At 36.2% G+C, this 27,890-nt stretch overlaps 1 protein-coding gene across 1 annotated transcript; it reads left to right on the top strand.

Moving 5' to 3' along the window:
- slc6a3 (solute carrier family 6 member 3) lies at positions 1-27,855 on the top strand. Its single transcript, XM_007254533.4, has 15 exons — positions 1-206; positions 1,204-1,582; positions 3,077-3,208; positions 8,017-8,230; positions 9,805-9,943; positions 11,689-11,823; positions 13,840-13,943; positions 15,875-15,999; positions 18,130-18,242; positions 18,899-19,027; positions 20,037-20,136; positions 23,978-24,078; positions 24,223-24,390; positions 25,195-25,266; positions 26,911-27,855. The coding sequence occupies exons 2-15, from the start codon at positions 1,294-1,296 to the stop codon at positions 26,932-26,934; spliced, it is 1,845 nt and encodes a 614-aa protein (XP_007254595.2). The 5' UTR covers positions 1-206; positions 1,204-1,293; the 3' UTR covers positions 26,935-27,855.
- Positions 27,856-27,890: the final 35 nt, after the last annotated feature.

The following is a 27,890-nucleotide window of genomic DNA, read 5'->3' as shown; positions in this document are numbered from 1 at the left end:
CTCTCTGCCCTGGACCACACTGTTTAGTGGAGAGCACCCTCTCTTCAGCTGCGCTCTGCGTTCAATGCCAAGAATTTGGTTGTAGGTTTCTGGAAATGGCTAATTTTACCTTCCAGATCAACAATCAGCAAACATACATGGAGAATTAATTTTATTTACATTGTTTTACACACCTGGACAATTTTCCTTTTATAATTCTGCTGAAGGTAAGATGTTTTATTAGTTTTTTTTTTGGTCTGATTCTTTATAAACTCAACAGGTGTTCGTTTCAGAATGCTCTTTTTTTGGTATAATACTTTATAGATTGTGTTTTTAACTTTTGTTTATTTTTCAATTACAAAAACAGACAGTTTAAGGTTTTTGTTTTATTTTATTTTAGAATTTCATATGTTTATCTGTTTAAAATTACATTTTATTTTGTTTTTAAATGTCTTCAATTTCAAAGAAATTGTATTAGAAAGCTTAAAATGTGATCCAGTGAAGCCCTGGAGGAACGTATTCTGTTGCTTGTTAGTTATAAATGTAATCTCAGACAGAATATTTCGATTTATGTTACATTACATCAATTATTAACTTTATGTAATATGATTATAATGCATTTTTTTCCAGAAGGACACATTTATGTTTTTATATTGTCTTGTTGCAGTAGATAATTTCATGGACCATCGTTTTAAATGTACTTGAGCCCTTCCAACAGATAACCATATACAGAATCGACCATTTCTTCCTTTTGGGAGAAATCTTTTTTTGTTCTTTTATTAAATAAATTGGACAACTTGTTTTTTTTTTACATAAAATTCTAAAATCTGCTTTATTCATATGCATCTTTCTTTATTCATAAAGATACCAAAAATTAAATAAAGACAGAAAAAAGCCACAGATTTCTTTCAAAAGAGAAAAATGGTTGATATATGATTATTCATCAGAAGGACTCAATTAAGCCATAATTACAATTACAATAATATACTGTACAAGTTCTGAATTACTTAAAAAGCCCTATTTAGTTGGTCGTTTGTGCAGAAACGCAGGTGCGTAGACAGCAGTCTGTCATGTCAACGATGTCTCTGGTTGTAAATGATCTAACAACATGGCCGCCTCGCCTCGCTCCTCCTTTCCCTGTCACCTCCCTTTCCTCCCTCTATTCATCTTTCTCCTCTATCTTGTGGTCTTTTTCCCTCTCTCTCCGCGCTCGATCTGCTCTAGTTGGTTGGTTGGTTTTAGAGAGGCTGTTGAACCCTCTGCAGGAGGCACCGTCTCCGCCCTGCCGTCTCCCAAACCCCAGGCCAGCACCCCATGCTCAGAGGCAGACTGCCGGCCGCACACATGTCCTCCGTCATCGCACCCGCCAAGCCCTCCAGCAGCATGGGCCCTAAAGAGGTGGAGCTGATCCTGGTAAAGGAGCAGAACGGGGTGCAGTTCACCTCCTCCGCCCTGGTCACCTCCACCGGCCAGACTCACCCGTCCGGCGAGCAGCGCGAGACCTGGGGCAAGAAGATCGACTTCCTGCTGTCCGTCATCGGCTTCGCTGTGGACCTGGCTAACGTGTGGAGGTTCCCCTACCTCTGCTACAAGAACGGTGGAGGTAAAATACACACAGACTGAGACATCTTGACCTTTTTTAACCCTGACAGAAGGTCCAGACTTAGAAGAAAAATTTATTTATTTTTAACAAAGATGCAGAAATATTTAATTTTTTTGTCCGAATCTAAAACTGAACAAAACATGTGGACGAAGGCCAAACACTGAATACTAATCTATAATGCTGCAACTTATGATTATTTTGGTAGTCAACTAATCTGATGATTATTTTTTTCCATTAGTCGATTAATCAACGATTATGTCTAAAAATGATAAAAACAGCTGAAGATGACATTTAAAAGGCATTAAATGCATAGATGTTGTTTAAACATGGAAAGTACTGATATTTAATGAGTAAATATGTAATCTGTTGTGTTTAGACACTTTTGGAGATAGAGACTAAGCTGAGTGCAATCTGTGTGAGTGAGCCATTTACCCATCTCCCATTGCGCTTCTGTCCCCAGCACTTTTTGTAATGAGGTACCATTACAAATTAAAAATTAATCGACAACGAAATTTGTAGTCAACAAATTGAAATAATCAACATTGTCAATATATTGTTATATTGACTAATCGTTGCAGCCCTAATAAACTACTGTCTTTTTTCAATCACTGTATAAAATAATTACCCTAAATGTATTTGTCTTTCTTTTCAAAGCAAATTACAATCCCATCACTACAATTTAAAAGTATTAAACACTGAACATTTTAAACATCCCAGCAATCATACAAAAAAAAACAAAAAAAAAAAAAAAACACATAATGACTTATCAACAAAGTACAAAGTAAAACCAAATTATGTTATTATAGGAAGAACGCCTCAATTCATGCTGGTTGCATTTTGATTGTGTCATCCAAAATTTCATTGTTCAGTAAATTTCTTTATAAAAGTCTTTTTTACCTATTTGACCGAAAACACACAAAATTTAATATCTGCCTCATTTTTATATATTATATATAAGATTTTTTTGTAAATAAATAAATAAATATATATATATATATATATATATATATATATATATATATATATATATATATATATATATATATATATAGTCATTCAAACGTAACTATGCAACAGCATATTTTCCATTTTTACAGTTTTGACTTTCTCATACTTTGAAGCAAGATATTGTTATTATTTAATTTTTATTTACACAAGTATATTATATTTCTTTATGTAATGATATGTGGATCACTGTCTTCTAAAGGAATTCAGCACATTTTGTAATAATAAAATTGCAATTTTATGGTGCCCTACTTTAAAATGTGAATCTTTTTACAAAGTGTCAACATTTCTTAATGAATAGACAAATTCAAATGCTCCAATATAACAAAATAAAAATCTTATAGTAACTCAACTTTTACTGAATGTCAAGAAGGTTATTTCTTATTTTTGTAAAAGTGCTATTTTAAAGATACTGAATGCTGAGCTTTTACTGGGCAGCAACAATAAACTCTATTTTCAACTGTTTTTTCTTCTTCTTCCCTTTTCCAGGTGCCTTCCTGGTGCCCTATCTTCTGTTCATGGTGATTGCTGGAATGCCGCTGTTCTACATGGAATTAGCTCTGGGTCAGTATAACCGGGAAGGAGCTGCAGGAGTCTGGAAGATCTGTCCGGTCTTTAAAGGTAACATTAACGTGCTGTTCTCCTGATTGCATTGTCCTGTGTTCAGCTGCAGTGTAAGGCAGATTTCAGCGAGGTATCATTGTTAAGCCTGTTGGCAGTGTGTAGTGGGTGGATGAACGCAGGTGTGTGAGAATAGAGTGTTTTGTGTCCCTCGTCGTCGAAGAACGTGGCCAGTCATCCGACAGACAGGTACCGTTTATCTCCGGCTGAAAACACTCGCAGTCAGATGGGAGACAGTAAAATTGGCTTTTAGTATCAAGTCTGATCGCTGTGTCTTCTCCCTTGTTTGGTTGTAAGCAAATGTTCTGCCACTCCAGCTGTGGAAGAGGTGTAGGATTAGAATGCCTGATGGGGCGTTGGCTCCCAGCGACCTTCCCTGTCGGTTATTATCCAGAACTTGTATCAGCTTGTATCAACTGGTGTCGGTTACTGTTGGACAGGCAGATTTGTGTTTACACACTTCTTCTCTCCTGGTCAGGCTTTAAAACTGAGTCTGATCAGCCGCAGAGACAGTTAAGATTCTTCAATAGTGTTAAAACAAGGTCTGTCTTTCATGATGTCCTTAGACATTTAATAATTCACAATTTAACAATTTAATATCATGGTGCCAGTTTAAAAAAGGCTCCTTTATAAAAGGTTTATAAATAGTTTATAAAGGAGTTTATTCATGTTATTAACTAGGTTATAAACCATTAATCTGCAGTTATAACACATAAACAGGAAAGACAACAGTGGCCTGTCGTTTACCGAATAGTGATTCCACATTCATTTATACTGTTAAACCTCAGATCTTACTATGTGTGTATTTTATTTTCTCTTTTCCAAACGTCATCATTATAATTCCTGTATATATATTTTTTTATTTTATTTAACTATAAGAGCTTATTAAAATAATAAACTGAGTTTCTATATTATTTTCTTTGATATGTTAAAAAAGACATTTTCACTGTTGTTTTTTCTATTTATGTGTTGTAATTGCTTATCAATGTTTTTAAGTAACTTAATTAATAAACTCCTTTATAAACTCCTTTATAAACTATTTATAAACCCTTTATAAATTTTAAAGTGATACCAATATCATTTATATAATGATAATAAAATAGCATAATAATAAAAAAAACTAAATTTTAAAGAACAAAAATGTGTAATTATTAATATTATGAAGGAACTGTTACTGATGCATTGGCCACTGCGTTCATTCAATTTGTTGTCAAAAGGTTTTTCTACTTGTATATGTTTGTTTTTTTTTACTCAAATAAAAAAAATATATTATAAAAAACCTAGAAACAATTCATATAGTATTTTAGAGATTATTAACAGAAACAGATTTTTTTTATCCAAGACTCATGGCTTATACACAGCTTATTATGAATTCATCAGATACCTTTAGGTCAAAATTTATGGCCACACCTACTGTCAGCTGATAGCAAGCTGCATGACTTGGATTCAAACGACAATGGATCTTCCAATCATAGTGGCAGTGCTTTAGACGCTCCAGCTGTGGAACTCTTAAAACTTTATGAATATGAACTTGTTTTCTTTGCATTGTTTGAGATCTGAAAACTCTCATTTCTCATTTTCTGCAAATAATTGCCCAAAATGACAATATGTTTACTTGGAATTTGGGAGAAATATTGTCTGTAGTTTTTAGAATAAAACAACAATGTTCATTTTACTTAAACATATATCTAAAAAAAGAAAAATCAGACAAACTGTTTCAGAAACTGAAGTGGTCTTTTTCTAAGGTTGTATGTTCATTATTAATTGAATAATTTGCCCTTAATGCATTTAATTTAATGGCACGCCTCTCTGAACCTTAACTGAAGGAAACACTAGACTTACACTGATTAAAGCGTCACTGTCTGTCACTATGCAGTGAAGATGTTTCCTCACTGCAGCCACAGCAAGCTGTCAGGCAGGAAGACAGAGAAAGAGAGAGAAAGGGAGAGAGAGATGGACATGTTAATCACCAGCTCCGTGTTCTGTGCGCCTGTCACTCTGCAGGAGATTACTGTAATTACTGCTGATCAACACGTTCACTTCCTCAAGATCGATGCTCTCCAAAACACTGAAAATCACACATGTGCAGCTAATACGGGAATTCTGTCTCTATTGGCAGCAGCAGAGACTCTTCTTACAGCTAGAGGGACTGATCAACACAAGGTGTGTTTGTAAACAGGGGTCTGCTCAACTTGCAATGTGGATGCAGGGGATGATCTGGATTAAAGAAGGGATGATGTGGATGTTTTGTCTTCCATTTTCCTGTGCTTTAGGGCACCTTGATTTATCAGAGCCACTTTAAGTTAGTGATGAAATGCAGGAAAAAAGTTTAGGTTTAACGTTTAAAAATGTGAATTTTAAAGTGACGAGGTTTGTAAATGTGAAGGTATTAACAATAGGGCTGTCCCTAACGATTATTTTTTAAACGATTATTCTAACGATTATTTTTTTCGATTAGTCGACTAATCTATTTATTGAGAAACATATTTAAATAACTATTATTTTACGTTTTAAAGCAAACGATAAATTACTATATTTATATATAATAACAACAACAACAACAACACAAGCCTACTAAACCAAACCCCACACTTATAATCACTTACATGTACAACACGTTGTTTAGATCTATTACGCTAAAAATGGATAAGCTCCCATACACCACAACCGTGTGTTGTTTTCTGTGACCGCTAGATTTTGTGACCACTGGCAAGTAGTTCTCAGCAGACCGGTGCACTGGCCGATTCGAAACGTGTTCGTTTCTAATGTTTACCCCGACTGGCCAAAACGGTTCAGTTTAGGGCTGAGGGTAAGGTGTAGGTATAGAAAGCTTCTGTTTTGCCAATGAACGCTCATAACCGTGAGCACTGGTCACAAAATTCCGACGGTGACAGAAAACGGTGTAACACCGCAGCGCCGACGGCTCTAGCTAAAATAACTTAAGGCAGCTAGCTTAGCTAAACACCTGAACTTATGAATAATGCTACTGTTTCTGGAAACTGCGAAATGCCATGCACAAATATAAACCAAAAATGTATAATTTCTGCCTGTGGCAGGTTTAAAACCTTTGGTAGACAGCCTTAAGTCTTTTTAAGGACACCCGCGGAGACCCTGATGTAAACGGTAACTTACTGTGTGACTCTGTTGACATAGTGCTCCTGCATAGCAGTTGTGCTACTGTGATAGACCATCCCCATTTTGCACATATGGCAGAGGACCACATTGTTGCCCTTTTGCGTGAAATGCTCCCAAACTTTAGATGCCCGCTGGCGTTTTTTTGTAGCTGGAGATCGCTCTCCGGAGTCCATGCTCTCCACAGGCACCGCCATGTTTACGACGCGCCGACGCGCGTTATGCAAATCGATGTATTTTCGTAATCGATGACGTCGATTATGTCGACGCGTCGCCCCAGCCCTAATTAACAATAAGGTCTAAATGTAATGTTTACAAATGTGAATTTAGAAGCAAAGAGGTTTCAGAAATAAATTTGAAAGCAGTGAGGTGTAACATTTTAAAACAACAAAGCCTACAAATGGGATTTTAAAAGCAATTAGAATTTTAAAATGTGACTATAAAAGCAATTCGTTTTTTTAAATGTTATTTTAAAAGCAATTTGATTTTTAAATGTGATTATAAAAGCAATTGTATTTTTTAAATTGTATTTTAATTGCAATTAGATTTCATAAAATGTGACAATAAAATCAACTGGATTTTTAGAATGTTATTTTAAAAGCATTTTGATTTCTTGAATGTGACTTTAAAAGCAATTAGATTTTTAAAATGTGACTCTAAAAGCAATTAGGTTTTTAAAATGTGATTTTAAAAACCATTCGATTTTTTTAAAATGTGATTTTAAAAGCAATTGGATTTTTAAAATGTGACTTTAAAAAAAATCATTGCTTTTAAAGTCACATTTTAAAAATCAAATTGCTTTTAATGTGACTATAAAAGCAATGATTTTTAAAATGTTATTTTAAAAGCAATTACATTTTTAAAATATGAATAAAAGCAATTGGATTTTTTAAATGTGTCTTTAAAAAAATTCATTTTTATTTTAAAAGCAATTTGATTTTTAAAGTGATAATGTGTAGCATTGATTTGTAAAACATGAATTTTAAACCAATGAAGTTTACAAATGTAAATAAGTAAGCAATGAGGTAAAACTCTGAATATAAAAGCAATGAAACTCAAAATCAAAGAGGCCTATAAGACAGAATTTTTAGGATGCATAATTATTTCTTTAACATATATACTGTCCAAGCTCTGTAATTACAGTTTACATGTGGAAACTAAGCTGCAACACACTATGTTTTTTATAAAACAGGGGAGCCAGTGAAAACGAAACTCATTTACATACACTATCCTTAAAAACACAGTAACTAAACAGTCTATTTAAGTGATAGAGAGCGACAGAAAAAAAAATCACTTGAAAATTAGGTACAACTAAGCCTGCACAGGTAAACGTAGGATTTAGGATAAACTGCAATGAAATCATATTGTTTCTCATCAGGGAAGGAAAAATCCATTGATGGAATAAGCTGGTCTATATTCAGTATACTCAGGTAGTCACCTGACCTCGTTCTTTCGGCACATACTGTTGCAGAACCCAGACCTGACCAACTGCAGTAATTAACCCAAGATCATTTGCAGTGTAGATATACTCCAACAGTTATACCACGCTTAAAATGACTAACATAATTTTTTCCCCCATTCTGAATGAATTCTTGGACATTACCTGAAGCTATAGTGTTGGGAGTGTATATTGTAGTTCAGCACAGTGAAATTAATTTACAATACTTTTGTTTCAGGTGTGGGCTTCACAGTGATCCTCATTTCTCTCTACGTGGGTTTCTACTATAACGTGATCATCGCCTGGGCTCTGTTCTACCTCTTCTCCTCCTTCTCGGGCGAGCTGCCCTGGGTCAACTGCAACAACACCTGGAACAGCGCCAACTGTTCCGACCTGAACGCCACCTTACTGAACGATTCCCACAAGGTCACCCCCGCCTTGGAGTACTTTGAGTAAGTCAAACTGTTCAGTCACATCAGTAGGGATTTCTGTATCTGTAAGTCTGGGTATCTGCAGCACAAAATGCAGGATTGGACAGAGGATCAATTCAATTCAATTCAATTCAAATGTTTTTATATAGCACTTTCACGAAGCAGCTTTACAGAGATACTGGTCCAAGACTCTTATAAGCAAGAGGTGGTCGCAACAGCGGTAAGGAAACACTCCCTCACACTAGTGGAAGAAACCTTGGAAGGAAGTAAGACTCAGTAAGAGGGACCCATCCTCCTTTGGTCAACCCGGACAGCACACAAACAAATAACAGAATAAAAACAACTGTACAGAGAGACAATGTGGAGCTATAGCTAATGTAGATACGGAGTTCTGAGTGCAATTAGGTGAGTAGGACACATAGTGTTTAGTGTTAAAGTCCAGCCAGTTCAAGCATCTTTATGTACGTCTACAGAGTGTGAGAAAAGGATCAGTGCAGAGTTCCAGAGCAAGACTGCATCACAGCAGAGGGGAACTCATAGAGGGAAATCACTGAATCTGATGAAATCCTGCAAAAAAATTGACCCTAAAACTACACACTGACACTCGCAACTTGTGAAATTAGGTTATTAACAGTGTGCTTTAGTTTACACCATGGTTTTTGAGTAATAATAAAAAGGTAACAGTTTAGGGAAGACAAGACAAGCATATTTTCCTACTTGTGTTGGACACAAGAGTTTAGCGTACATTGAGCACATGTGCTCAGAGCGGTGGGCATCAATCACTGTGGTGCCTGGAGAGCATGAGGATTGAGGGCCTTACTCAAAGGCCCAACAGTGACAGCTTGTCGAATACGAAAAATCTGTATAAAAAATTTAAAAAAAAGGAAAAATCCATTGTAAAGTGGATCCTTTTAATGCAGGGGAAATATTGAGAGAAAACAAATTGCTCTTAATGGTTTTCTGAGTGATGATAAAGAAAACTACTACTTGTTCCATAAAGAACCACATTTGTAATAGAGATGTGTGAGTAAGAATCTATACGTCAAATGAATGCTCTTTATTACTATATTATTATAAATGCTACTATTACTACTGTATTAAAAATATGGGTCTTTAGGAACCAAAAGTGGTTTTACCAAAAAAAAAAAAAAAATATATATATATATATATATATATATATATATATATATATATATATATATATATATATAGTAGGAGAATAAACACTGATGGCATAAAAAGGCTCACAGTCCTGGCTCTAATGCTATGATGAAGTTTAGCCGATATGTTTTTGGTAGGTGTCGACCTGGCACAGAGTGACACGATGGTAAGAACCTACAGTGAGCCAAATGTGTGCCAGCACCACAGCGTAATGACATTTTACTAATATCAGGACGTCACTGCCTTCCTAGAAAATGTATGTGTGCCAAAAAAGAGAGATCTTAATAGAGATTTCTGATAGATTTAAAAAATATATATATTCATACAATGATGAATAGTATAGTAGTAGAACATAAGACACCACAAATCATATGTCAGGATTTCAGGAGCTTTCAGAAAACTGCAATTGCATTGGCTTTATTATTTCATTACAGGCGTGGGGTGCTGCATATGCAGGACAGCAGGGGGATTGATGATCTAGGTTTGCCGCGGTGGCAGCTCACTTGCTGCCTGGCCGTGGTCATCGTGGTTCTCTACTTCAGCCTCTGGAAGGGAGTCAAAACCTCCGGGAAGGTAGATATTTGTTCCTCATATTAAATATAAAACAGTCATATTGTTACACACTAACCCAGTATGTGTCCCACGACTTTTGCCATGTACCATAGAGGCTAAAGAACACTTAATTACCCTGCAGGAATATTCAATTGGGGCATCCTGCATTCAATGTGAATTTGAGTCAGACTGACTGACAGTTCTACTCGGGTGTGGCTAGTCCTGATTGTTACCACCAACTGCGCTGTCCACTCTAGGTGGTAATGCCTATGACCCATTCCCAGTACACGCGCAACACACAGGTTTTGCACCCAAAACTTCAAAACACAAAATAATTGAAATGTTCCATCCACCTGGTACCCACCATCAGTCACTTACTCAAACTTTATTAAACGCCATTGGTTTGGCAAGAGCACACCGGCCAGTGTTCAATCTCACTCACAAGACAGCACCTCATAATGTATACGGGTGTTGTGGGTGTTTTCAAGCTGTACCATGAGGTAACACTTCATGAACTGCTTTTTCAAGACATTTAGAATGTCAGTGTTGTCTTGTGTAGTGTATTCTCTATGTACTGTATGTCTGTATGTCAGATGAAGCTGATGTCTTAAAGGTGTTCTTCCACTAAAATCCACTTTTTCTTGTTATTTGTGAAATACAGTAACTCTTCCTCAACCCCCAATGACTGCAGTAGCTAGTAAAAGAAAATATTCAGAATAATGAGTCAGTCAGAAAAAGCTCTGTCTACGTCAACTTGTAAATTAGTATTAATGGCCCACAGGCAGCGCTGAAGCCAGGCAGTGACAGAGTCTCGTCAGATAGAAGCTAACAGCTTTAAGAACAACATGGCAGTTCATTCCTGTGTTATTTGCGCAAATAACACATCAGTGTTATATGCTTTGCCCAGTAATTCAGAGCTAAGGAACAAACGTTTAGAATTTGTCTATGGAACAACACCAGTGAAGCACAGTTGAGCTAGGTAGGTTTAGAACAGTTCTGTTCACACTAGTTACTTAGCTAGCTAGCTATATTGTGTAAGCAGTGGTGGGTAGTCTAGATCCAGAAAGTAAAAATCCACCTGGGGTTTTGTTCCAACTGCCTGGCGGCTCTTCTGCAGCCCAGCCAACAAAATCCCAGGGTGGATTTTTACTTTTTGGACCTGGACTTCGTGTTTTACAGAGACTCTAAGACTAGGTCAGTGGCTGAACTGCACTTAGCAGGGTATTACATGTTATTATGTTGTAAAGTAACATATGACATTGCAAAGACTGTTATTAGTGTAAAAATGGCTTTATTTTAAAGCTTTTTAAACTGTTGTCCGTCTCACTGCCTCCCGATGTCTTGCATGGTATTCATTCATACTAGAGACCACAACTAGACATTTAAAATGAATTAAACCAAAAAATCTCTAATCCCTAAATCATCACAAACTCAAAAGGAATTTGACATTGTGTCCAGTGTCTTATAGCTGTATAGCTGTGGGTGTGGCCTGCCTAGACTGGGAATTAAAACCTAGGCTGGCATTTGTAGGCTTGGCATTGTTAGTCACTGTGCTCACATTCAACCACAAACCTACAAATGTGGTATAAACTGAATGTTTTGAAACTGGACTTAATTAATATTAATATAAACATGCATTCATTACAGGAAGTTGTGCTGATTTCTGAAGGGCAACTGAAAGGAAATGTGTGCAAGTCTCAAGTTTAGTTTCTATGCAATGTGTTTTTGCCTGTATGGTGTGTGTGTGCGTGTGTGTGTGTGTGTAGGTGGTGTGGATCACTGCGACCATGCCCTATGTAGTCCTGACTGTTCTGCTGCTCCGTGGTGTCACCCTGCCTGGAGCCATCGATGGCATTAAAGCATACCTGAGTGTGGACTTCCTTCGTCTGTGTGATGCTCAGGTACACACACACACACACACACACACACACACACACACACACACACACACACACACACACACAGACACACACAGACACACACAACAGAACAATCTCCAGTGCTCTGACAGCCACCTTCATTATGCCTCCACAACATCCTACAAAAAACATGAGATTCTGAAAAGGCGACCAGTGTCTTTAGTTTAATGTAATATAAAATATATAAATATTAGATTCTCATTTGAACAATATTGAGAGGTTATACCACAGTAAGTTCCAGTTCTGCAATGGAATTGGCGGTGTCATTATCAGCCGGTAATTAACGAAGCTCTATATGTATTACTCCGCTACATACAGGTAAGTGTTTTAATATTAAAATTACTTTCTTAGGTTGTCTTCTTTCTTTCAAATGACTGTAGATATCGATGTTAGCCAGTCACGGGCCAATAATTGATATTATGAAACACTACGCTAATTGTATGCAAATTACTATTCTTTTTTTCTCTTTCATGTGCCACATGTTTTTTTATTGCTTCACCTATACTGAATTCTTCCCTTTGTCCCGTCCTTGTAATCTATGGTCAATTCAAAAATATGTACCATAGAAAAGCTTGCACTTAATTGCAGGCTCTTAATTACATACTCTGAACACCACTTGGAAAGATTATAACTCAAAGGATAATGGGAACATGCCAATAAAAAAACAAAAAGACAATGAAACTGAAGCTTAATGGGATCTGTCTTTCAGTACAGAGTAGAATGGGCAAGATTGTCCATTTTACTCTGATGCCCCAGGTGGATGATCTTTTGCTTTCCAAACAAACAAACAAACAAACAAACAAACATGACTACATATTCGAATCATGATGCTAAGATCACGATCCGATTTTATCACGATATGAAAAAAAAGGGAAATTAATATTTTTTTTCTGAAGTGTAAACTAAACAACGTAAAACGATGCACATTTCCTTAAAAAAAAGACTGCACTAAAAAAGTCCTCTGCACTTAAAAGTGATTACCAAGAACAGAGATTTAATATTGTACACAGAATGCTCTATTTTGGTTTCAGCATCTTAAATAACCAAGTGAAAATATTAAATATTTTTTTTGAAACATTTTTCTTTTTCTTTTACACAAAAAGACTCTTAGACTTATCTGCAACTAAAAGAATGAAGACCTATCTTTAAATGATGCTACTGCAACAAAATATGCTACTGTAACAGATAAAAAACATTACATACTGCAGAAAGTGCTGCTGCCACATGGATGGCTTAAATAGGACTGTCTGTATGTTATCAAATATACACTGTGAAACATGATATGCGTAAAAATGAGGAAAGAAATGTATTATGCTTCTGTAATAGTAGAAGCTTGCCCAGTTGGTAATTATATGTTAATCACATTACCAAGAAGGAAAATGCAAGGGAGGCTTTGTAATGAACACGTAGTCCTTTTGATACATTTTGCAGATTGTATTGAGAATAAAATGTGCAAATTTATATTATTTCAACTTAACCCCGTAAGGAGCCGATATTGTACATTCCTCTTTTGATTAATTGGTTTATTATCTAATAACAGCCTAATTCACTTGTATACGACCTATCTTTATCCCTTCTAATTAAACACACAGTGCTTTTATGCTGATGTGTATACTGCATCAATTAATTTTTTTATTATTATTTTTTTTTTTAATCTGTGTGTATGTGCCTTAGCTTATTTTATTAAGAATAACACACACTACGTAACACACCAGTATAACGCTGTTAAACTACTGATAAGGACTTCTGAAGTTGCCGTTTGTCGTAAGTTTCCTAGAATCACTGTTGCTCCACGTATAGACGCCACATTGCAGAAAGGCCTCAAAGCTGCAATTTCAGAATTAGATTAGGCACATGCAAGCAGCAGCAATTTGCAAAATTACCCTGTATTCACAAGTGCCTTTCATCTTTCTGTTGAATGAGTTTCCTGCAATTATCTCTAATGATAGGTGTTGTGCGCCGTCTTTTGTGTGGCCGGCCGAACCGTTTGTTTCACAGGTTTGGATCGAGGCTGCCACGCAGATATGCTTCTCTTTAGGAGTGGGGTTTGGTGTGCTAATCGCCTTCTCCAGCTACAACAAATTTAGCAACAACTGCTACAGGTAAGACAAGCTCCAACCCAGGAGTCTCCTTCACTCACGGGCACACACACACAATTATTAAGCAATACTGTGACGCTGAGTAATACTCAGTCTTCCCTGGACAGTAGAGACAGTTCCTCCTAAACGAAACATAGAGTAAACTCTGTAATTCCCTTGATTTTGGTAGCAACACTGAATGAGCAGGTGTCCAAATACTTTTGTACACATAGTCTATTAAATAGAAGGGTGAAACCTCCTATTTGTTTTAGGGCTGATCGATGTATTGTCCGTCAGTAAACTGTTTCAGAAGAGAAACTGTTTCTCCTCTGAAATATGAAATTAAAATGTAAAATATATACTCGATGTGCCTGTATATCTACTCAATCACAAACATCAATCTGTAAAATATACAAAGAATTGTGCAATATAGTAAAACATCCACTGAAAGGCAGACAAAAATGCCATGTTTTTTTTTTTTTAAAGAGGTCAGTGGAGAATGGCCACTGGAGAAGGGTGGGTGATATGGCTCTAAAATTATATCATGATTTTGCATGGCATTTTTGGATTAATGATACTCTTGGCAATATGACAAAACACTGAGAACATTTTTTAAATATTTTAAGAATACACTACTGCAATAAAATAAATATTACATTTTATTATTGTATACGAAATGAAATGGCACACTGAGATATAACAAAATTACAAGAATTTCATCAGATTGTAACAGAAGTTAATGATCCATAATGTCACGATACTAATAATGCACTTCATATATCTCCATATATTCAGGACTGAAGTAAAACCAATAATACTGAACAGAAATACAACCCTGTAAAAAAAATAAGAGATCACTTCAGTTTTTGAATCAGTTTCTCTGATTTTGCTTTTTATAGGTATATGTTTGAGTAAAATGAACATTGTTGTTTTATTCTATAAACTACAAACAACATTTCTCCCAAATTCCAAATAAAATTTGTCATTTAGAGCATTTATTTGCAGAAAATAAAAAATGTCTGAAATAACAAAAAAGATGCAGAGCTTTCAGACCTAAAAATACTGCAAAGAAAACAAGTTCATATTCATAAAGTTTTAAGAGTTCAGAAACCAATATTTGGTGGAAAAACCCTGTTTTCATGCAGCTTGGCATGTTTTCCTCCACCAGTCTTACACACTGCTTTTGAATAACTTTACACCACTCGTGGTGCATAAACTCAGCAGTTCAGATTGGCTTGATGGCTTGTGATCATCAATCTTCCTCTTGATCATATTCCAGAGGCTTTCAATTTGGTAAAATCAAAGAAATTCTTCCAGAGCTGTATTCTGTCTCTAGTAGACATATCATGGCAAATGAGAACAGTGTGAATTTTCTTTTTGTTGAAAACAGCAAAAGAACCCTGGTGTGATGATTAGGGGTGGGTGATATGGCACAATAATTCAGGGTATAATATTGTTAACGATATTCAAAAATGTTGGTGATATCATTGCATATGCTACAATATGGCACACCCCTATCAATAGTTTTCTAAAAATAAAAAAATAAAAAAAAAAACACATTTTGTATTTTGAATACGCAAAATGGAGGTGCTCTGAAAAATCTTTATGAATTGATATCCAGGAATTATAATCAATGCCATGTAAAATTGAGGCTGTTTCGAGAGCAAACAGAGACCCTACCCAGTATTAGCATAGCCTTCTATATAAAGGAAGCCCCTACTTTAGGGTGGCCTACTGTACACACACTTTCATAGTGGTCAGACCCTACTATACTTAAAGATATCAGCATGCCATACAGAATCAGAAACCACATAAAAACTCCAGTGCAGATATAAAGATGCAAAATTCCATCCCTAGACAATGACTATCTTTATGGTAAACTAGTGGTAGAGTAGAGTAGTGTTATTTATTTTTCTGAACACCTTTGTATTTGTATTGTGTTTTGCTTTCTTCAGAGATGCCATCATCACCAGCTCCATCAACTCCCTCACAAGTTTTTTTTCTGGCTTTGTCATCTTCTCGTTCTTGGGCTACATGTCTCAGAAACACAACGTGGCCCTCGATAAAGTAGCTACTGATGGTGAGTGTGGGGTTGTGTTTGTCCCTGTCTCCAGTTCACTCTGTGCATTCTGTAACTTTACCGTAGCTGTCAGGCCTAATAAAAGAGAAAAGAGACAATGCAGTCAGTATCTCCAGTAAAGCAGGTGCTCTATGTTTTGTGCATTCCGATTTTGTGGTTTTAACCCTTGAAAAATGAATAGTTATCGATCCTCAATCAATAGATCAATGCCTGTTATACTCTGTTAATATTCATGGGGCTGTTGACACTTTAATTGCAAATACAAGAGTCCAGCAATGCGCAGTGAATTATGCCCCTTAATTCTGAAAGAGAAATCCATATCTGTCTGTTCAGATATAGACAACAAATGTCTGTCTTGTCCTTCTGAAAAATACACAACACTGAATAGACGTTATGAGAAGAGGATCAACATCATTCAGGAACGAATTTGAAAATTAACCATATTCCTGTCAGTTAGTACTTTTAGATTTATAGTTAAAGCATTTCACTTCTTGTTGTACTGCATATGAGTAAATATAAAAAGCACTTTTCTCTTAGTAAACCAAATCATTATTTAAAAACATTTGGTCATATGTGAAAAAGTAATTGTGTCCCAAATTAATAACATGTGAATAACCACACTTTTTTGAAAAAAAAAAAAAAAAAAAAGCTGAATTCAGTTACTAGACACTAGGCCTGATAAGTACCAGACCTTTAGAATTAAGGAATATTTCACTAGAAACTGTCTGACAACATAAAGCAGCTAAAAGATCTCAAAAAGCAACAAATTGTGCCCCGATCTAAAGAAAATACACATAAATAAAACAAAGTCATTGATTATCTATCAGTTAAATGCTCATTAAATGCTCATTTATGTTTTAATGTTTACTCAGGTTATCTTTATCCGATATTAAATTGTGTATGGTAAAAATGTGTTGTTAAACACAATGATAATAAATGAAAATGTGTTATTGTAAGTAACATATAGATAAAACCATAATTCAGACAGAAATCATCTAGCTTTAAAGGTTTAGTAGTTAAGAAAACATATAGATACATATTTAGAGACTTGAGAAATAGAATTAGCTTTGCCTTTCACCCTGATAACTTTCCACTGCTTTCTGTGATACATTTCACAATACAATACTGTACTTTTACTTTCAGTACTTGAGTAGTAAATTTTAGAATAAACTACTTGCAAGACTAAGGAACAGAAAATGTTAGATACTACTAATAGTACTTTCACTTATGCATGTAGCATAAAGAACATCTTAACTTAGACTCAAGTTACTTTTTGATAGAGTAATTGTATTTTTACTCAAGTCTGGGTCTTTAGTACTTTATACATCTCTGGATTTGACATCTCAAATTTGTGAGGGCATTTAGCACTCCTTATCCCACACTGTCGCATGTGTACTAGCAATACCCGTCATGCAGGAAGGAGGAGAGGATGAACTTAATTGCAGGTTATAACTTTTTTATAATATAAAACAGTAAACTACAGCAAAAAAAAACCAGAAAGCAAATACGAGAAAATGCAAAACAAGAAAACAAAACTGGGATAGCTAAAATAAAGACGAGATCAAGGAATAAACAAAACATAGAAAACAAAACCAGGATATCTACAATAACGAAGACGAGATCAAGGAATAAACAAAACTTAGAAAACAAAAAAACTAAATAACTGAAGATATTACTGGGAACAAAAACAAACCTAGCACAGCACAGCACAGCATATTATTAACAAGGGTTATAAACAAGACACAAGGTGACAACACTAATGACTAGGGCAGGGCTAGGGTGGAAACAGGACAATAACAAAACAATGCCATGTGCTTAAAAAAAAACACATGGCTGGGGACACAAGTCAGGAAAACGGAGGGCAGAAGCACATTGAACCAAAAGAGGAAAAAACACAAGACAGACATAAGCTAAGGTATGACACTACCTAACAGAAGGCATTAATTACCATCCACAGTGAACAGTGCTAATGATAATGACTGTAACTAGTGACATCTGGCGACAATTGTCCGTGTGAGTAGACTGAGTAGAGATTTTGGCAGACATCGCCAGATTTCTTGGAGTGTACAAATCAGGAAATAATAGTTTTTAAGCAGAAAGTATGTGCTAATATTCTTTTCTTTTATCCAGGTCCAGGACTGGTGTTTATCATTTACCCTGAAGCCATAGCCACACTGCCGGGCTCCTCTGTTTGGGCTGTCATTTTCTTCATCATGCTGCTCACACTGGGAATCGACAGTGCGGTAAACACAATAGAACTCACAGCTCTGTTTGAACGCGCATGTCTTGATACAAATATTTTTTTTTCAGAGATTTTTGAATTTGCTATTATATGTAGCAGCAATAACCAGTTATTTCTGATTACACAGTTTTTTAAATAAGTAGTTAGAAAAACACATTTCATTGTTGCACTAATGGCATGTTGGATTTATTTATTAGAACTAAGTAATGCAGCTCACAAAAAGTGAGAACACCACTCTTACATTGTTTGTAAATATTTTGTTAAACCTTTAATGGCAAATCAGTGACGAAATGACAATTTACTATAATGTAAAGCAGTAAAGCGGCTAATGCTAATGCAGCTCCAGCACTGCTAGCCGGGGTTAGCAGCAAGCTAAAGGCAGATAATATTCACCTCTGAAAGGCGAAATAGCCTGCGCTTAGCACGGTAAGCAGCTAATGTTACTTCTGCTGAGGAACTAAAGTGAAACTCCAGTTTAATGCTGTACTTCAGCAGAGTGGCTTTACTGCTTCTTACTGATAAAATTCATATATAAGGGACACCGAACTATAAGGAGCATTGACGATTTGTGTATAGTCTATATAGAGATATAGTTTATAGACTGTTTGCACTTGCAGGACACTGATGTAGTAAGATATTTTTATTTGTTTGTCGTAGATGGGTGGTATGGAGTCGGTGATCACGGGACTCATTGATGAATTCAAGTTCCTGCACAGACACAGAGAGCTCTTCACACTCTTCATTGTGGTCTTGACTTTTCTAATCTCCCTCTTCTGCGTCACTAATGTAAGCAATACAGCTTTATTGTTTATTTCGTTTATTGTTGATGATTATGGCTTACAGCCAATGAAAACCCAAAAATCACTGTTTTAGAAAACGTTAATATTATATAAGACCAATTGGTACTTTTGGCAGTGTGCCAAGTCCTGCTGGAAAATGAAATCTGCATCTTTATAAAAGTTGTCAGCAGAGAGAGGCATGAAGTGCTGTAAGATTTTCCAGGAAAACTCTGCACTGACTTTAGACTTGATAATAAAACACAGTGGATCAACACCAGCAGACGACATGACTCTCCAATCCATCACTGATTGGTGGAAACTTCACACTAGACCTCAAGCAGCTTAAAGTGTGTGTCCCTTCACTCTTCCTCCAGACTCTGCTCCTTAATTTCCAAATTTACTGATGATCAGTGATGGTTTGGAGAGACCATCTCTTATGGAGATGCAGTTTTCATTTTCCAGCAGGCTTATATTCATTTAAATTTTCTGAGACACTCATTTTTGGGTTTTCATTGGCTGTAAGCCATAATCAACAATAAAAGAAATAAACACTTAAAATTTATCTATCTCTGTGTTATACATCTTTTGAACAGAATTACTGAAATAAAGTAACTTTTTTTTTTTAAATGCATCAGTATATAAAATACAGGTTGAAGTATGATCATGTACAGAAAACTTAACAACATCAATTAAATACAGTAAATATTTCTTACTGAATAATCTTTCATGTCACACTGATCCAGAATTTACAAACAAACACCATTACTGTTATCAAGTGCTACATATTATTTCTGAGTAATGTCTTAATAAGCCAATAGAGCTGATGTTATGTCAAGTTTAACACTTTAATACATTAAATTTTTGTTTATAGGTAATATAAAAATGTGATACATATGTAACACATTTTAGTCTAAATAAAAAATTTGTAAAAACATTTGTAACTAAATAAAAAAAAAAAAAACCCTCTCCATAACTCTTCTTTCTATCTGTCTAAACCCTTTGTCCTCTGTCCCCAGGGAGGCATCTACGTGTTTACTTTGCTGGACCACTTTGCAGCAGGAACATCGATTCTCTTTGGAGTGCTGATTGAAGCCATTGGCATCGCTTGGTTTTACGGTGAGAGCGTGTGGCTCCCCGGCATGGCCGGGGAAGCTGATACACCATTAGGAAAGTGATGGCTTATCAGGCAAGAGATGGACAGCTGTGCTCTGCTGCGGCTTCACCTCATTACTGAGCTGACTGGCATTACACAGCAGGAAGAGTGGGCTTTAGCTGTGGAATTCTGAATTGTTTACCATGAGCTCTGTGGAGTTTTATGCTTCTTTATGATCTTTTACCTTGTTGTGCCAAGTAGTTCCTGTGGGTGAACTGAGTCATGCCGTTCTAGAAAATCGGGATCAGGACATACAAACTGTGTGCAAATGTGATGCAATGACTGCTAAACACTAAACACATCACCAAGCACCACAAACACAATTTACCCTTGAGTTGTACAAATCAAAGCAAACTGAATAAGTTTGCATTTTTACCCCTGAAATTCTTGACCTGAGCTTGCACCAAGGTTCATACCAAAAATTGTACATATTTGGTTCTGGTTAGTTTTGGTTTTACATTTCAGCTCTCTACACTCAATATTTATTGGTTTGTAGAATGTTAGTTATGAGTTTGGTGAGTTGCTTTGCCAGGTGTTATGACAAATTGTAGCTCTCTGTCAGAATCAGACTCCCCTTCTTGGGAATGCGCACCTTGAAGATGAATAAGTGTAGAATATTATCCTCAGATTTCTTTTATTTCTGTTTACAAATAAGGATTAATCTACTGTCACAGTACATAAATATATTCTCAGTTTAAGCTATTGTGTCCATACTGCTGTAGGGAGTCAGATTTCGGCACACCAAAAATTCTTCTGTGATTGGTCTGAAAGTTCGAACCATCCAGAGAAGTGTTTTTATACTGCAGAAGTACTGGACCATGTTTAAGTAGATCCGAACAGAGATAAACACTTTTGGTCTGACCAAACTCTGGTTATTCCAAACTGTGTCTAGAAATCCTTTAGAAACAATTCAGTTTTGTTGTTAAAAAGTGAAAATACATACAGTCTAGAGACAAAAGTATGGAACACCTGCTCATTCATTTTTTAACCTGAAATTAAAGGTATGAAAAAGTCTTATGTTGGAGTAAATGTCCATAAAAGTATTTATAGTAGATTTTCTAATTCACCCCCAGCTCTCCAATTCATCCCAAAAGTATCAAATGAAAAACAAACATTTAAGAAAACAGTTGTGCTGTGATGATCCACTAACCGGAGGTGCAAGATGACTAAGGAAACTATGCTTTCCAATAGCCAGGCTAAAGTCAAGGTGTGACTGTATACTGATAGAGATGTAGCCAGAGCTCATGAATTGTACAGATTGTGTAAGCAAAGTCTAGGGGCAAATATTATTTTGGGAAACTGAGTGGTAACATGGAAAACGATTTTAGATACATTAATCTGATTTAAGGCTAAAGACCTTTTTGCAAATCTGTGTAATGTGGTTTGTACTGGTAGGAACGCTTATTTCAGATATAAGCCCAAAAATATTTACTAGTAAAATTAGATATACAAATCTATAAAGCCATTCTGAATAGATATATCACCAGCATGACATATATTTAATGCATTTTTGACTAGTCACACTTTATGTTACAATAAACATGAAAGACCACAGGGACAGTTCTTGTTAAGCCCAGACGTGGCAGGCCAAGAAAAATATCAGAAAGGCAGAGAAGAAGAATGGTGAGAACAGTCAAGGACAATCCACAGACCACCTCCAAAGAGCTGCAGCATCATCTTGCTGCAGATGGTGTCACTGTGCATCGGTCAACAATACAGCGCACTTTGCACAAGGAGAAGCTGTATGGGAGAGTAATGCAAAAGAAGCCATTTTTTGCAAGCACGCCACAAACAGAGTTGCCTAAGGTGTGCTTTTCAAAGAAGTATTCAAATCAATAAAATGATAAGGGTGCCCCATACTTTTGAAAATTTTGGTTTAATGCATATTGCACATTTTTGTTAGTACAACAAACCTCATTTCAATCCTAAAATATGACTGTGTCCATCTGTTATTAGATATATCAAACTGAAATGGCTGTTGCAAACACCCAAATATTTAGAACTAAAAATTATTAAGATTAATAGGGGTGCCCAAACTTTTTCATATGACTGTATGTAATTACCTTTGTCTAAGTTTAAAATAAATGTTTTAAGATATGTACAACTGTAAGTCTTACATGCAGTACAAAAGATATTGTTAGTATTTAGATCTCTGTAATGTAATTTAGACATCTAAAACTTTAACATTCTAAAACTAGCAACTCACTTTTACTACTCAGAATTAAATAAATTTCTAAAAAAAAAATAATAATAAGTTTTTACTGGCAGAGTTAGGAGTTGTATCACTTCTGTGATGTTGTGCCATAAATCCTAGATCTAAAACACAGATCTTCCTGGAATGGAAGTGAGTTCATGGAGTCCTACAGATTGAATCAGGGTACTCTGCACTGGAGAACCATACCTGTCAAGTCTCCCGTTTTGGCCGGGAAACTACCGTATTTTACTCCTCTTTCCCGCTGTCCTCCCGTATTAGTATTTTCCCGTAAATTTCCCGTATTATATTAAAATAAAAAAATATATATTATTGAGGAGACAGGGAGCTGACTGCTCTGTGTCTCTTAACCAATCGTGCAGCCGGTTCAAGGAGAAAGTCCCGCCTTTCAGGAGAAACAGCCAATCAGCTTGCAAAGGAGGGTCAGTGTGGGGAAGCCATAGGCAGCTAGTCGGAGCAGCTGATGTTAAAACATATCTGGATATACAGCGATTTTTCTAAAAGAAAGGGAACGGTAGGCTAATCATTTAAACTGTGATGAGATTTTTCTGATAGCTGCTTAAAAATACTCGTCTCTGAAATAAAACACACAGATTAAACCTTTAAAAAAAAAAAATACAGCTTGAACTAGAAATGTTAAAAATTAACTAAACTGATCAGGGGTGGAGTGATCAAAAGATTCAGTTTGCAGAATTTGTGCACCCTTTGTTCAATTTTAAATCCATTAAATAAATAAAAAATATATTATAAAAAAGAGTGCATTTATGCCAAAAAGACATGAAATCTTAACTTTTAAAAAAATATTTGGAAAAGTGTTTTTAATTTGGCTGTATTAAAAGAATGACATATGTAGGAATGTCCGCAACATTTCAGATTCTGATAATCTAATTGTGTGTAAGTGGTTCACATGTCATTATTTTAGATTTTTTTTGTAAACCTGTCTTAAAATGTAAGGGATACTGAACCTACGTTGGGCTGGTGGGACAACTTTAAGCGGACAGAGGAAAATATCCCTTATTTTTTAATCTAAAATTTGACAGGTATGGAGAACTCATTCCTAAAGATGAAAAGTAGGTTCTTGTCTGAGGAGGCTGAACTTTCTGAATATGGCCCCTGGGCAAGCAGGACTGAGAGAAAGACCTGAACTTCAAAGAGCCTACAGCAGATCAGGATAAGCAGGGCAATCAGTTGGCTGTGAGATGAATAGGGGGAGAATACTGATTGCTCTTTGACCACAAGGGCTGGCAGGTCACAGGCTGTGTCCCCCAGTGCTGGCTTTTGTTTGGGGCAAAACATACAAATCTAGCCTGAGGCTTCATGGCCTTTTAGGAAAGCCCTCAGTGGCGGCAGTCACCCGCGGCTGTAGCCCTCTGCCGCCGACACAGCTTTGCTCTCAGTAGGTAGAAAGTCTCTACGTATTTCTGCTGTGAGCTTTGATTAGTGCCTCGCGGGCAGCAGGCTAACGAGAGCAGTTTTCTGAGCATGGAAGATTTCGTACACATTTGAGTTTACTGTCCTCGTTTGTTCCTATTAAGGGTTTTATGTGAAGTTGTTACTTTTTTTTTTATTATTGTTTGCGTTTATAATTTCAGGAGTGGACCGTTTTAGTGATGACATCCAGGAAATGATCGGTCATCGGCCAGGATTGTACTGGAGACTCTGCTGGAAGTTTGTCAGTCCCTGTTTCCTCCTGGTATGCCCACTAATAATCAATGATCCACTGCAGAGGACATTCACAATAAAGCATTATTATTATTATAACGTAGCTCTTAGTAACAAAACACTTAACTAAATATTTGTGCGTATTCTCCCCTTTTCTCTTTTCCTTATGGTCTAGTTCATGGTGGTTGTCAGCTTTGCAACATTTAACCCTCCGAAGTACGGATCCTACTATTTTCCGACTTGGGCCAACATGGTTGGATGGTGTTTGTCCATCTCCTCCATGATCATGGTGCCGCTTTACGCCATCTACAAGTTCTGCACCCTGCCAGGAAGCTTCTGTGCTGTAAGTCTTTTAAAATGCTTCCTTGAAGCTATACTCAGAGGTCATTTTTGCTTGACAAAGTTCCTCGCAAGCCAGGTTCATTTAAAAAATTTAAAAAATGTTATATTGCGGACAGTATGGACTCTGGATGGATATTTCATGTTTTTTTTTTATCATCTTCACTTCATCTATACAGTACATCTGCTTCTGCTTTCAGACCTGCAATACATTCCAAAAAATGTTGGGGTGGTAAAGCTTTATTATTATTCGATCAGAATTTTCTACAAACCTGTAGTACCTGTACGCTCTTCTCCTTCTGCAGCCATGTCTTTGTAATGTGTGCAGCATGTGCTTTTGCATTGCCTTGCTGAAAAATGCCTGGATGTCCTTGAAAAAGATGTAATTTTGAAGGCAGCCTATGTTGCTCTTGCTCTCAGTGTACGTTTCTGTATTTATGCTGCATCAAAGAGTTGTATTGACATCCCCATACCATGACAGACCCTGGCTTTTGGACTCATTTCTGCTGGGAGCCTGGATGGTCCTTCTTCCGTTTGGTAAAATGCAGAAAAGAATGTACATAATATGAATTTGATCAGACAAAACATTAATTATCTTGAGTTCATACTGTCTGCAATGAAATAAAAGTCAAAATAAATGTTCTCATAAAACACAAAAGTCAAAAGCAGAAAAAAATAAGACAAAGTTGTTGTTTTTTTTTGTATGACAGCAACAATTTTCTAATTAGTCTGTAACTCATTTGCATGCATTACTAACAGGTTGTATGAATAAGCTACATAACACAGTTTCCATTTTTTCTTGTTGCAGAAACTGGCGTACGCCATCACCCCAGAGACAGAGCACCACTTGGTGGAGCGTGGGGAGGTGCGGCAGTTCACGGTAGGGTACCAGAGTTTTAAACAAATAACTCAAATAAGAAACAGGCAGCTATTTTCACCAAAAGAGGACAGTTTACATAAATTTTATGGGTGAACTTTCAATTATGCTAAATATGATATTTCTACCGCAGCACACAGAAAAGGCTTTTAATGGCAGGCTGATTCTAACAGCTGATATGATGTGTTATTCTTGTTAGATAACACTGATCAAACTGTTATTCATTATGACCATAGTCATAGCTGAAGAATGTCATGTTTTAATTTGTTATGGCTAAGGTTTTAGACAATGCTAAGCTGAAACATGCACACGTTACATTGATTGCATTGTTTACATAAATAAAATTTCAAGACAATTAAAAAAAAATTGCACATATGCCTGGAATTAAAAATGCCAATATATTCATGTTTATCTGCTTCAGAAAGACAGAGACATGAACCACTGAAGTTCTGTCATTCTGTTGTCCTTGTTATTCCCATAGTTGGCACTCAGTTGGCATTCATTTAAAATGTATACAAAAAAAAACTGATTACGACATGAACTTAAGTTGTTTCTCTGGTAGACAGACAAATAGATTTAATTAAATACCACAAATGTCAGAGACAAATGATCCTAAAAACAACTCAAACCCCCCCTCCCAAAAAAATGTAGGAGATGGGAAAAATAGGAGATGGCCAAAGAATCTCATAGCCGTAATTTACTCACTATGAGGCTAACTTAAAATCCTTTAATTTTTCCTTTAATCTTTAAATTCTTATAATCCAGGGCGTATTATGTATGATTTTTACCAGTCAGGTTGTAAGGAGCAGTAAAGCCACTCCGTTTAAGTGTAGCGTCATACAGTAGTTTCAGTTTAGTTCTCCAGTACCGAGGGGAGTATTATCGGCCTGTAGCCTGCTGCTAACCCAGGCTAGCACTGCTGGAGCAGCATTAGCATTAGCCACTAACCACACTAAGCGCTAGCTCTTTAACCGTTATTAGTATATCGGCCTGTAGTCTGCGTGTCTACCGTTTTAAAACAAGCTACATGGGATGAACCGCTAGCTAATATCGCCCTGGGTTACCGAAACACTCAGGGTTCTTCAGTGTAGCGCTGCCGGGCAGCATTAGCCGCTAACAGAGGCTAGCACTATCACTTTTAATGGATAGTGCTAATGCTGCTCCACCTAGCCTTAGTGGAAATCTAAGCTTACTGTAAATAAAGGGAAGCGCTTTACTCACCTAAATAAACAGTTTTAAGAAGAGAAATCTGTGTAGATTAACATCCAGCGCTCATATGACTTTAAAAGAAAATGTTTTACATTTTTACAAAAATTACAGTTTTGTTTACTTAACTTAGCTTTGCAGTCCACCCAGCAGCGAGGCCTGCTAAATTAGAAGGAAAATATGACTACACTCTTGTTCTTTACTAGTGTTGCATACTGGGCTTTATAATCCAGTGTACTTTATGTATGAAAATAGACAAGAAAAAAAGTCACCTTTACCTTTGTGCCTTTTGAAAATATTCTACATTTATTTACTGAGCTGAGTAACCCATTTACAGAGTGACTGATGTATTTTCTGTGCATTTTATAATGCTAAAATTGATTGTAGCTATTGGCTGGTCTGATACCTGCTCATAACCCTTTCTTCTTTTTTGTTTTAAAGCTTCATCACTGGCTGGTGGTCTGAGTGCAGCACCGTTCTCTGAAAGTGAAGAAACTCTGCCAGCTCTGATGGGGTCAGGCTGCTGTGTGCCAAACAAACCGTAAATCTAGTCGTTTCTTTCTTGCGTAATTGAACATGTGGTTGTAACGTGATTTCTCGATCACAACATGATTGACATTCTGTCAATATCAGTTTAAATCTCAGTATAAAATGACTGTTACGATGGCTGATGTTGTCTCCCGATGACTGTTTATTGTTTACTGAATTTTACTTTTTTGTGATTAGAGTACAACCGAGCCTTACTGATCAATGTGATTGAAGTGATGAAGCTATATACTGAATACGAATCTAGAACACATAAATGCTTAACTAGTGATATTACATGACACACACATGTGCACACAGAAATATGTATGTAGGCCTATAATCTTCTGTGTTAGAAAAAGGTGAAATTTTATGAACAGCACATTTCAATACAAATAAATCCCAATAGGGTTCAAGTCTGTGAAGCCATATATTCTGTATTAACTCTGTTGGGAAAATAGGATGCAGCACACTCATGTTCTGGGCCTTTATTTTATTTCTGTTACAAATGTTTTCTGACCTCAAATGTTTGGTGTGATTTCTACAGAAACCAGACACCAAAATCATGTTAAATAAATATAGAAATCTGTAACCTTGAAGGTTATAAAAGGTATTGGTACTTTTGCAGCTGTTTTGTTTTGTAGAGTACAGTGTTTTATTTGAAATCATAGCGCTGCTAACGTAACTTGAACGGCCAATGGAATATATCAGTATACACAGTATAAAAATATATATTTATTCACGAGAACAACTTCTGTTCTTAACATGTTTGAAAGCTCTTTATTTATCCTCTATATTGAAACCTTTGAGTGACTGCTGAAATTTGCCACTCACTGTAAAAATATTAATAAAAAGTTAATGTATAAACAGTTTTGAAAGCATTTTTTTTTTCATAC

Source organism: Astyanax mexicanus, chromosome 6, assembly GCF_023375975.1.
Source record: "Astyanax mexicanus isolate ESR-SI-001 chromosome 6, AstMex3_surface, whole genome shotgun sequence".
Classification (NCBI taxonomy): Eukaryota; Metazoa; Chordata; class Actinopteri; order Characiformes; family Acestrorhamphidae; genus Astyanax; species Astyanax mexicanus.
This window is presented reverse-complemented; position numbering and strand designations above follow the sequence as displayed.

What these genes read in the sequence shown, in the direction of transcription:
- slc6a3 (XM_007254533.4), top strand. Translation starts at nt 1,294, where the DNA reads ATGCTCAGAGGCAGACTGCCGGCCGCACACATGTCCTCCGTCATCGCA. An exon ending in TTTAGCAACAACTGCTACAG is followed by an intron (nt 13,944 to 15,874) that starts GTAAGACAAGCT and finishes TGCTTTCTTCAG; the next exon opens with AGATGCCATCATCACCAGCT. An exon ending in CACTGGGAATCGACAGTGCG is followed by an intron (nt 18,243 to 18,898) that starts GTAAACACAATA and finishes TGTTTGTCGTAG; the next exon opens with ATGGGTGGTATGGAGTCGGT.